The following is a 13025-nucleotide window of genomic DNA, read 5'->3' on the forward strand; positions in this document are numbered from 1 at the left end:
AAATCGGTATTCTGTTCCCTTATTAGGGACAGAATCTCCCAGCTGATAATGTTATTGGACAAAGGCACTTTTGAAAGTAGACTACCAGCAGATTCACCAGTCATAATGTTTAATACAGTAGCTGAAAGAATGAATTCTACAATTTAATGGGCTTCTTACATTTTATGATTGTATGTGCTACATTTGTACGATTGCAGTAAAGCATTGCTTGATATTGATGCCTGCTTGTAAAGTCTACCCTTTAGTTAATTTAACTCTTTTAGGTTCCTGCTAAAGTACTCATGAGATTTACTAACTACGCTGGGATGAATGATTTAAAAATAGCATAACTTAGTTTGTAGCTTTCATTCAGGTGACAAAACTTTCTTACATGGAAAACACTGGTGTTTCTCTTCATCAATGTATTCAGTCAACATAAAACTACAGTCCAAATGCCTGTCATTATATTTAAGTTTTTACACTTCTTCACATTCACCACTGTTGATGTGCCCTCTCGCAACGCTTATTGCAATTTAGTAAAAACCCAATCAACTTTTAAAAACTAATGTGCAAAAAACACTTCAAAAAGTTTACTCAACTTGATCATAAAAATATTCACTTTATACAATCTTCAAAAACTAATTCAATACTAAAGCTGTGTGAAATCGACATTTATTTATATTCTAATAAAGTTAACAGAAAATTCAAGGTACCATAAAAATAATCGAGAGATTCCTTTGCATCATCTGTTTACAGTTTGCAAACAGTTACTAAGTGGTTGCACCAGTTCTGCTAGGTATCATATCCAATGACATTGAGTAGAAAATGGAAATAAAACTATGTAAATTTTTTAATATTTCTCGGCTTGCCAAGGTGCGTGTACTTTGGGAACCAATGGTTTAGATAAAGTTATATTTTCAATAACTTCCCTACTGATGGAAAATAAATAGGTGAAGGGACCAACGGCGTATACCTATGATAACATCGTATAAATAGTATGAAGAAATTATTTTCTATTGTTGAACTGAACAAAAACTTAGCGAATAGCTGCCTTAAACTGGCACTCATTTTTATCAAGAACTGGGATAGTAACAGACATTTGATTTTTAAGATGCTATATTTACAACTTCCTGCATACAGTTTACCTGGTTACTCCTTATTCTTCTATTCACATCTATTTTACTTGACAAAGAAAATTAAGATTTTGATATCAAATTTGTTATTTATCACAATGTCATATATATTTTTATATTGAATGAAGAACTGAATTTTTTTCTCAACTTTTTTAATGAATATTTAAAATCAGACTTTTTAAATTAATATTATTTGATCAACTGAAGTAAACAATGGTTAATAATTTCTGATGTTTACTTTAGTTTTCATAAGCTGTTTCATGATTCACTCATTCTCTCAAAAAAACCCTAAAAAACACTCATGTGGAACTTAATTGCATGATTAGTAAACAAAAGTTTTCTGGAACGGAGGCAAGATTAACTTTTCAATTTCATATTAGATTTCCTAGTAATAACTAAAGATAGTGTAGGAAAAATGAAGATTTATGAATAGTAACTTGACTGAAAATTTATGGAAAAGCTTAAGTAGAAAAACAATAAGTTGTTAGATTGTACATTTTATTTTTTTAGCGTATGTAAAAACCTTTTGACTTTTTGCAAATATGAGAGAAGGACAAACAATTTTACAATATTTAATAATATTATTTATTGCAAAATAACTGGGGGAATACCTACTTGTATAAAGAAAGAGGGGGGAGAGCATTTTATATAATATTTTAATTATTCAGATGAGCTCATTCTCAAAAATCTGAAAAAATTGAATATTTCCTGTGTTTAGTTGCTAATCAATCTTTTAGATCTAAATAAAATTCTATTTTCCATTAACATATTTATTTTTTAATTTTTAAATTAAAAAAAAAATTAAAAAATTATAAAAGTATTATAATTTCAAACAGTTAACTTCTAAATGAAACTTGTGAGAACTTTTAGAGAAAGTTACATGAAGGTTAGATATGAAATTAAGAAAATTGCTACGCTACTTTTAATTTAATTTATATAAACCTGTGTTCATACAAATATTGAACTATAGTGACTTCTGTTTACTACAGGTGTTCAAAGAGTGACACAACCTTATGGAAGATAAGATTTCCTTCTTTTGTTGCAGGTTTAATTGAGGAAAAATGGGTTACACAATGCAGCAGAGAATATTCATGTCTCCCAATACATTAGATGTGCCAGTTATACCAACATCCAGAATGCCTTCACAGAAAAGTATGGTGCAGATGTACCAAACAAGTCCTCCATCAAGTGGCTGTACGACAAGTTCCAAGTGACAGGAAGTGTGGCAGATGCAGCCAAAAGCGGTTGACCGAAAGTGCTAACACCAGAAAAGTTGATAGATGTGAAAGCTGCATATTCTGTTAGTCCCAAGAAGTCTGTGCAACATCTATCTAGCCAGTGCGATCTTCTTGTTGCTAGTTCCCACACAGAATTGCACAAGTGTTTAAAGATGCATCCTCACAGAATTTTTGTTGTTCACAAGTTGTTACCTACAGACACTGGAAAATGTGTAGCTTTCTGTCAGTAGTTCATGTCCTCTATAATACCACATGGGGTAGAACTTGATAATTGGTTTGGTTTGACAAGGCATTCCACCATGATGGATATGTGAATGCACAGAATTCATTCATTTGGTGTATGGAAAATCAACTGCATGAGTCTCCTCTACACAAACAAAAAGTGGGTGTTTGGTGTGCAATGTCATGTAGATGAATCTTCATGACACAGTGAACAGAGCACTATATACAGATGGTGCAGCAGTTTGTAAACCTGCAGACCAGCTAAAGTACACATGGTTTCAGCAGGACAATGTTATGGCTCACACAGCAACAACACTATTGGATCAGTGTTTTCATGGACAAGTGATTTTTAAGGGGTTGTGGTGCCCTTGATCTCCTGATTTATTCCCTCCTGACTTTTTCTTGTGAGAATACCTTAAGGATGCTGCTTACAAAACTTTCGTCAAACCATTCCTGAATTGTAGAGCAAAATTGAATGATGTGTTCCTGCAATTCCTCAACAAATATTTAATAGCATGTGACGTCGTATTTAGTTATGTGAATCACATAATGGAGCCCATTTTCAAAAACTACTGTTAAGTTTCTCATTTTCCCATAAGGTTGCTTCACTTTTTGAATACTCTGTATTTAAAGAGTAATAAATAAGTGATTAATAAATCCACTTAGATGGATTTATTAATTAATATATGCAGTTGTATATACAATTTTGTCCATAAATTACTAAAAATGGATTCTATTTCTAAATTATCTTTGTGTTTCATGCAAAACTGAAATAAATTGTAGATACATGAGTTTCAATTTTAGCTCATTATCATCCCATCTAACATCCAATATCTTACCCATTATTTCTCTTTGTGTCTGTTTTTACGTGAGCTATGATTTTGTGTTAAGTAATTACAAAGGAGTGGGCTTCCCCCGTTTACTTTACAAACAAAAAATAACAGGATATACACCAGACTCACTTCTCTTGATAAACAATTACTTTTTATTATACATGCTGCCCCATTCATTTTAGCTAATGATTTCAATGGATGAAATAAAATTTGAAACAACTTTCATTAAGAGATTTTCTTTAAAATTTCAAACAGAGAATCAAATTTCATTTTCTTTTTGGTAGAACAGATTTCTTCTGATTTACTTGCTAGGATGTACTGAAGTTTGATGAATGTAAATGTTTAATGGTATACGAATTAAGTAAACAAAATTTGAAACACTTCTCATTCAAAACATTTTTTAAAACTTTTTCTTGAGGGTTTGCTTCCCAGTGATTGGTAAGTATTAGTGTCCGGGGAACATAATAAAAGCATAATTTGGCTTGTTGTACTTATTACGTAATAAATATTATTCTTGTGTAATATAGTGATAAGTGGTTATAAAAATGCAGCACAGTTCAGTAAGAAAATTTGACTATACAGTAAACAAAAAAAAGAGTAGATCAAAGTAAAATTATAGGTTATTGGCTAATCATTGCCACATATCTGTCTTTTCAGATTTTTAAAAATAAATTCAAAAGCAGAATGTATGAATATTTCATCAAAGTATGTTTACTATAGTAAGTGTTTCTTGCTTGAAAAATTATCTGGTGTTGAATAATCATTATAATATTAATCAAAAAAAGAAAATCTTTAGGATGGAAATAATGTAACATTTTTTTAAAAGCAGGTATGTAAAATTGCAAGAACACAGTGTTACAAGAAATAAACTTACAGTAAATTTTTACATCACTAACTTTAATGATGAAAAAAATGTGAACGGACTGTAAAGTATTTATTATTGTTCTATGCTTTGTAACGAATTAGATCTTATTAAACTATATAGACACTCTTTAAAATCAGGAAGCTGCTGTTAAAAAAAACAAGTATTTTTAAGTCTGTATGAATCAGTTTTCATGGTATTTTTATCCTGTTAACCGGTAAGACTTGTTATAAAATACTGATCCAAATTTTACTAACATCAAAGCAATAATAATTTTGATAATTCTTAAAAGACTAATTCTGATTTTTAAATATCTTGTTAACCAAGAATAACAATAACAATTTGCATCTTTTTCAATCCTGTCATAATAATGTTGATACAATTTCATTTAACTATTCTTTATGTAACAAATTCCCCCACTTTATATAAGAGTTGCTAATATTTCTATTTAATACTAAACTTGTTAGTTGTGATCAATCAATTGTCACCAGGCAGAACACCAGATGATGATAATCAGAAACAAAAATTAATTTAATGTACTTAGCATTCTTTATAAAAATCTTAATTCATTTCAACTATTTATTCAAAACATTTTAAATGTATATGGTGTAAAGCGCTTGCCAACTTATTGACTGAAAGTTTCACCCTCTTTCTTTTTCCTGTTTAGCCTCCGGTAACTACCGTTTAGATAATACTTCAGAGGATGAATGAGGATGATATGTATGAGTGTGAATGAAGTGTAGTCTTGTACATTCTCAGTTCGACCATACCTGAGATGTGTGGTTAATTGAAACCCAACCACCAAAGAACACCGGTATCCACGGCCTAGTATTCAAGTCCGTGTAAAAATAGCTGGCTTTACTAGGACTTGAACGCTGGAACTCTCGACTTCCAAATCAGCTGATTTGGGAAGACGTGTTCACCACTAGACCAACCCAGTGGGTAATGAAAGTTTCACCCTGTTTTACAACTGATGTACTTATATGATTCCTGTCTCCATAAGTCATTTTTCTTTCATACAGTTTTCTTTTTTAGTGTGACATAGAAGACTTACAGATATTCGTTAGAGGATATCTCCAACAAGTACTCAACTGATTTCTATTTAAATGTGTCATAAAAGATACATAATCATGCAATTGTTCTCCCTCTTCAATACTGGTCTGCTGTAAGGTTTCTATTGTACTTTTACCTTATATTTAGTTTTTTAATAATTTTGGTTCTGGTTTTATATGTTTGGAACTCCTGAATTTCACTTCATTTTCATTACTGTTTGGCTTTTCCCTTTCCTTTATAAAACTGCTGGCTTTTATTGCTTTCCAGTGAGCAGTACATTGAACAATTTCTTAAGTTAGGTCCTTTCAGTCAGTTTGATGTCTTGGAAATATACCAGGGCATTATTATACAGATGAATGACTTGACAAAATGAATGATTCAGGAGGGAGATAACACATACAATAGCTTATTGTGTTGAATGGAATTAATGTTTTGTATAATTTCTTACATTTTTCCTTTTCGTTTTACTTTTTATTTATTTTTAAATTGCAACTACCTTTTTTTGTAGTCCTTTGTGTTTTTAATGGTTATATTTCTGACATTTTTTTCAGATAACAAAAAACATTTTTAGTTATATGACTTTTCTTCTTTTACCCAAAACTGAAATATTAGGGAAAATGAATCTAACTTCTTTGACATATTCCAATGCAGTAGTGGTGATTAAGGATACTATATCATTTTTTCATTTCAATTCAGCACCAGATTTTTAAACTTTTATTTCCTTAAGTGAAAGCTACCAAAACAAATTGCTCCTACAAGTCTTACAGCAGTTCAATGAAATACATTATGGATTTTTAAACTCATTTGACCAATATGGTTTGTTAAAGTTCTTCCAAATTAATGACTGTGATTATTTTATATAAAAAAAAACTGGTAGCATTGTTTATTATGATACATTTTTTACAAGAATAATATACAGTAAGCGATATCTATTAAAATATCTTTCACTTTTTATTTTTATATGTACATAGATAAATAAAATCTAATATTTTATAATTAATATAATTAACAAAACGCCAAATACAGTGACTCAGTAAGTTTTAAAGATTTTGGGAATTACTTTTGTAGATTGGATATTCATTTTCATCAGATCCTTCATTATTTCCACTGACCTAAACATTTACCCGAATAAATTTTATCACAAATTAAAACCTTCTAATGTATACTAGTTAATCAGTCATGGTAGCAGTTTATAATATGGAAAACTGTTCTCAAAAGCAATTCTCATAATCTATAAGATTTACTAAATTACTGTAAAGTCTTAAAGAAATTACTTCACAATTATCTTACAATTAAGATTTTAAAACATTCATTCATCAGTGAAAATGTAATTTTGAACACTAATGAAATCATCATCCCACTCATTCTTATTTATATACAAATAATTAATATCACACTCTGTATATAAACTTATTTAATTACTGGATGATTTAGGAGAAAAAGGAAGTAATTTGGGAACTGATTCTAGAGCTTGAAATAGGGGAAAAGTTCATAAAAACATACATCTGAAACCGCTTTTTATTGAGATGGCTAGTGAAAAATTTCACCCAGATTTCAGTTCTCCTGGTGAAATGAGATCATACTGAAATTTTTAAGCTGTTATATAAGATGGTAAGCTTGATAGTTTCTTATGTTTTTTGACCTTAAAAATTGAATAAAATAGATCCTAGAACTGTATCTCCCATAGTTTTCATGATATCCAATGTAAAACAGAAACATTTGTTGAACACGTTTTTTAGGTTTGATGTACAATATTTTGTTAAATGACTAATAAATAAGTAAAACTTTATTAATTTAACTTCTAGAGAATTTAATTCTGAGAAAATTGATGTAATGAAGTCTATGAAACAAAAAAAATCAACTTTTATTATTGCGATGGAAGTGCTTCAGCTGCAGTGGAAGAGTCCAACTGCAACTTAAATATCCTGGACGAGTAGTTGCAAACCATAAAGTATTCTGTAGAATTTTTAGTAATCTTCAAAAGACTGGTACACTTTCCACTGCTTATGTTTCATTTGAACATCAGCTATACATGGTGATGAAAGGGAAAACATTCTTCAGCTGATATACAGCTTAGTCCTGTAATGTGCAAATGAAGAATTTCTACATGACTCGACATAACATTACACAAAGTACAGTATGGAGGACATTTCATGCTCACAGATTGTGTCCTTACCATGTTCAAAAAGATCAACACCTCCAGCTTGGTGACTATGCTAGACAACTGCAGTTTTATCAATGGGTAAACAATAACTACCACTTAATTTATTCATATTATTCTTGGACGAAGCTACTTTTACCCATAATGGCATAAAGAACATAGAATTCACATTGGTGGTCTAAAGAAAACTCGCACGCTGTAGTTGAATCAAATTTCCAGCAACAATTTTCTGTGAATGTTTGGTTACATGATCGACAACCAATTAATTGGCCCTTTCGTACTAGAACATCAAGTAATGAGGAAAAATTATCTGGAATTTTTAAACAGCGAATTTCATACAATGTTGAAAATTTCTCATTGGTGAAACTGGTAAATGGGTTGGACATAGAGGACCAGTAAATTGGTCATCTAGATCACCAAACCATACTCCCTTAGATTCCTGTTTATGGGGAGGATGAAATGCAAGGTATACAGCAAAAAGTAGACATGTGGGGACCTGATCACTCACATTCTCATTGCTGTGCCTACACCAAGGAATGCGAAGATATCATTAGGTTGGCGACAGAAAATATAAAAAGTACAATATCAGTGATGAAATTTTTAAACATTTATTGTAAATTAATGTAGTATAAACCATAGTGAGGATTTTGTAAAAAGTAAATTGTAAGTATTTTTATTTTTCAAAGTTTAAATACCTATTGCACTAAAAACAGCTGTTTTTGATTTCTAAAATTCATAATATTTTTACATTAAGATTTTTGTTTTTAATAATAAAAGTTGATTTTTTTGTTTCATAGACTTTATTAGATCAGTTTTCTTGGAATTAAATTCTTCTAGATATTTTGTTAAAATAAAATAAATTTTTTTGTTAAAATTCACACATTTATTAGTCATTTAACAAAGTTATTTTACTTGACCTAAAAAAACACGTTTTTCATTAACAAATTTTTTGATTTACGTTGGATATCATGAAAACTGCAGGAGATACAGTTCTGGGACCTGTTTATTAGATCTTTAAGATCAAAAACATTAGAAACCAACCATTAAGCTTATCCCCTTACAAATTTCAGTATGACCTCATTTCACCAGGGGGAATTGAAATCTGTCTGATATTTTTTGCTAGCCATAACTTGATAACAAAGCATTTTCAGATTTTTATGAATTTTTCCCATATTTCAAGCTCAAATCAGTTCCCAAATTACTTCCCTTTCCTTTTGAATCATTTTGTAGATTAAAAAAAAACTTAGCTTAAAATAAAGTTTTAGTTTGTATGTAAAAGATGATGAGCATTATAGAGTAAAAATATATTTACATGAATCATATGTTTGTTGTTACATATAGAGTGAAAGAAAAATCATTATTTTTGGTTTGAAATGAACAAGAAAAAAATATTTGCTGAATCTTTGCCCACTGCACTTGTCTGTGCAGTGAATATTTTGTCTGTTCATGAATTTTTTTAATCGTCTTACTTTCCAACCATATACATTTTTGTCTTAGCCACATTAAGAAAAAGAAAAACAGAAAATGGTAAGAAAAAACTTTCTTGTTTATTATTATTTTTACATTAATCATAATAAAACTCTTGACAAATTAGTTAAAAAAGTATTAACACAATACCTATCAATACATGTGTATTAAACTTTAATATTACAAAGCTTTATTAAAAGTGGATGGTTAAACTGTAAAAAAACAAAACTAAAACTGTCTAAACTCCACCGGGTTGGTCTAATGGTAAACTTGTAAATCAGTTGATTTCAAAGTTGAAGTTCTCAGGTTCAGATCCTAATAAAGCTAGTTTACTTTTATTCAGATTTGAATACTAGGTCGTGGATACGGGTGTTCTTTGGTGGTTGGGTTTCAATTAACCACACGTCTCAGGAGTGATCGACATGATTGTTCAAGACCACAAATTTACTGGTATAGTTGCATTACACTGATAAGTCACTCACTGGTAACTTTAATTGTTGATGCAACTATAAATAAAAGTATTAAAAAAAACTGTCTCATATGAAAATATAAATGGTCATATGCAATCAATCTATGACTGGGTATGTTATATTTAACGGTACCAGCATAGGTGAACTTTAGACAGAGATGTAATGGTATTACTAGCTTAAATTACAAAAAAAAAAAAATTATAAACAGATTAATTTGTTAAAGAAAGCTATGTTATACCAGAAGAAAATTCTATATGCAATTTTTAGAGCAACAAATATAAGAAAAGTAAAAAATATTATGGATTAATATTCAGTGCAAAGTTTTTGTCATTTAGATTCATACACCCTTTAGAAAAAATGCTTTATTATTTTGAAATAAAAAATGTCTTTAATACCACAATGTTAAGAATATAAATATTTAATTTTTTATAAAGTCTGAGTTGTTAACTTCAGAAATATAATACTTCATTAAATACAGTAACTTGCTAAGGTGTGTCAATTAAGACAGCAAGTTTTTCAAAAGGTAAATTTTATGTAGAGAAAAACTTTATAAAGAAATTGGCATAAAATATGACCACAGATGAATTATAAACCAGAGAAAATCTATACAAAGATAGATTGGGTCTGCTTATGTGAAAAAAGTGTTCCGAACTCATGATCACTAATTCCAATTACAAAATTAGGATCTGGCAATAATAGAAAAAAATTATAGAAAGACTAAAGCAGAACATTTTTAATGTAATTAAAGCAACTTACTGAATTTTTATCACTATATATGATGCTTTTCTTTTCTTCACAATAATAAATAGTGAGTTAAAGAAATATTTTATGTTTCTTTTTTGTTGATTTCAACTGTCATTGTTTTTACGATTAATAACAACTACTTAATCCAAACAGCCTGCTGTTACATCCAACACACTATAAAACAAAGGTTACCAGATACCTTTTAAAATGACCCAGTTTTTTGTTGTTAATTGTTTGTGATCTTTGGAAAATAGTAAATTAAACAAAGTTATCACATTTCATTTTCCAAGTTCTGAAATGCTTACATTATTTTCTAAGTTTTGTCCTACCTGAAATGTTTCAGCTGTTAAGGAATTATCAATTTATAATGAAGTAATTTATTGTCTTGTTTAGCAGAAAAGGATTCCCTTAAGATAAAAAAAAAAATGTTATAATTATACAAACTTAACTAATCAATTTTATTTTATTTATTCATTTTCTAAATCAAAGTTAGAAAGTTGTTCTCTTCCCAATGTGAAAAAAATCAAACTTAAAATGTTTTATAATAGAAGAAAACAAAAAGTGTGTAATAAAATATATCAGTAAAAAAGTATGCTTTAAGTGTAAGGCAGTAGATAATAGCTTTCAATGTAGTAAATTGTTCTATTGTCCAAGAACATGAGAGTATTAAAGATCCAAGCAGCACGATTTGAAAATATTTTTTAAAGTAGATATAGACATAATATATTTTAAAATTATAAGCTTTATAACATTCTTTTAAGTCTAATCAAATTTTGCCAGTTACTCTTTTCCAGTATTAGGACTAACTCCAGTTGGTCCTAATTAACAGCTATCGTCTGAACCTTACTGACCAGTAACATCGGATAATCAAATTATAAGTAATTATAACTAACGATTGAAAATCTGGGTCCTTCAGCAGATCTCTATAAATGAATTGAGTCAAATCCAAGATTCTATCCTGTTCTTAATAAATTTTAATTTATTATTTGACTCAAACAAGTCAATAAAACAATACCATTTAATTTACACATTTTCTGAACTAAAATATTTTAAATGCTTGAAGATGATATCTCCTGATCACAGTATTAATAACTAACATGACTTTGATAAAATTAGACACGTTAATTAAAAATTAAAATTTTCTTATTTCGTTCTATCCTTAATGCTATCTTTACTTGAAACAGTATCAAAATTTATTCTATTGAGATCTGAATTAACAGCAAATTCTAAATCTGAGTCTGGTTTTGGTTTTGGTTCATCCCATGGTTGTTTTTCACCGGAACCAAAGAGAAGAAATGCAAAATTTGTTATAATTAAGAATAATGACATTATCCAAAATACAACTCTCCATTCTTTTAATGTTCTCTGAAAAATAGAAAAAGTAAAATTTCAATTACTTTCAGCTCTGAAAGATCATAAAATAAATAATCTATAACATATGAAAAATAAAATTGTAGACTGCTCATGAGATCACTGCTAGTTAACTAGGTATTTAATAGCATTTATAATATTAAGTATAAGTATTTGAGTTAGTTACAGGTTTGGTTTTTTTTTTGAATACATTAAGGTTAAGTTACATTACTTGTCTACCACTATTTTTATGGTATGAATTCTATTTCTGTCCACCGCACTTTATTTTAAGAATTATTTTATATTTATAGGCAGTCTGAATATATTGTGTTAAATGAAAAACAAATAACAATTCTACATCTCAAAGTTGTTTATTGAAAGGGAAAACAAAACATAAGTTGGTTAGTGCACTTGGTCTTTTACTACACCACCTTTCATGGATGTTACTTATGCTCAACGACATTAGATGCCCAAAGCTCATATTGCTTTTATTTAGGTAAAACATTAGTTTGCATAAAAGCAGTATTACTACTTTTTGTTTTACACACTTTATAAAGCTCGAATAAATTAAATAGTAACTCTATTCTCAAACCAAACCAGTACAATACAAGTCATTCATTCACAATAATAAACTTTGTGATAATAGTGCACACTGGCTGGAATATGGTTAAACTATTAAATGATCACCAATAAAATTGGTTGTCAGCAAATGGAATACGTATTATAAAAATAGTGGTGGACAGCCTTTTTTAAAAAAATATATATATATTTTAGCATTAAAATAGAGATGACATAACACTTTTATAGTAAAGATGTAGCTTGGTTTTCCCTGTGAAATTTACGTTATGATTTTATTACAGTGTCACTAATTATCACGTAATTGATGCCATTAGTGACCAATTATCATGTTGCTCACTAGGAATGAACATATGTGGAAAATTTCAAGTCAACTGTAATGGAAAGCGGATGAAAATAAATTGGAAGGTTTGATGTGGAAGAAAGAGAGTGGGAGTTAAATAAAAGAGTTTTAATGTTATTTCAAAAAGCTCTGCAGCAGTCATTAACTAGATGAGTCATAGTTTATTATTGAGCAATAGTTACGCACTGAAAACTTGTGTAATCCATTTAAATTGGTCAGTAATACATTACTTCCAGTAATAAAATAATTGCATAAAATCTATAGATGATAAGGCAAGGAGAATCCAGTTGGGCATTTATTCAGATGAGTGGATTGCAGCAGACATACATCCATAATGGCCAATCATCCTTTCAAGCTGAAGAAGTATCTAAATCTACATTAATCAATTGTTGGGCAATCAGTATGTAGTATTTCTTAGTTGCAGTCTGCCAGAAAACTGCAATGTTTAAAGCTATAATACAAAATGTGGCAATGAATATTATTACAACACATTAATGATTCTAATAGCATCTTTTTTTTAATGTGTCTGAACTTGGAAATTCAAAAAAAAATTATATAATGTACCAGACCATTTGATATGTAATATATATATCT

General features: G+C 29.2%; 1 protein-coding gene across 4 annotated transcripts in view; it reads right to left on the reverse strand.

Moving 5' to 3' along the window:
* Positions 1 to 6136: 6136 nt before the first annotated feature.
* The window catches only part of LOC142330573 (putative inorganic phosphate cotransporter), a 134498-nt gene continuing 127609 nt past the window's right edge, over positions 6137 to 13025 (reverse strand). For all 4 annotated transcript variants that reach the window (XM_075375953.1, XM_075375951.1, XM_075375954.1 and 1 more), the window contains one exon: positions 6137 to 11527. In XM_075375953.1, the coding sequence (XP_075232068.1) occupies positions 11306 to 11527 (222 nt within the window). In that variant the 3' untranslated portion in view covers positions 6137 to 11305. The remainder of the gene's footprint in view (positions 11528 to 13025) is intronic.

Source organism: Lycorma delicatula, chromosome 9 (assembly GCF_047948215.1).
Source record: "Lycorma delicatula isolate Av1 chromosome 9, ASM4794821v1, whole genome shotgun sequence".
Taxonomy (NCBI): domain Eukaryota; kingdom Metazoa; phylum Arthropoda; class Insecta; order Hemiptera; family Fulgoridae; genus Lycorma; species Lycorma delicatula.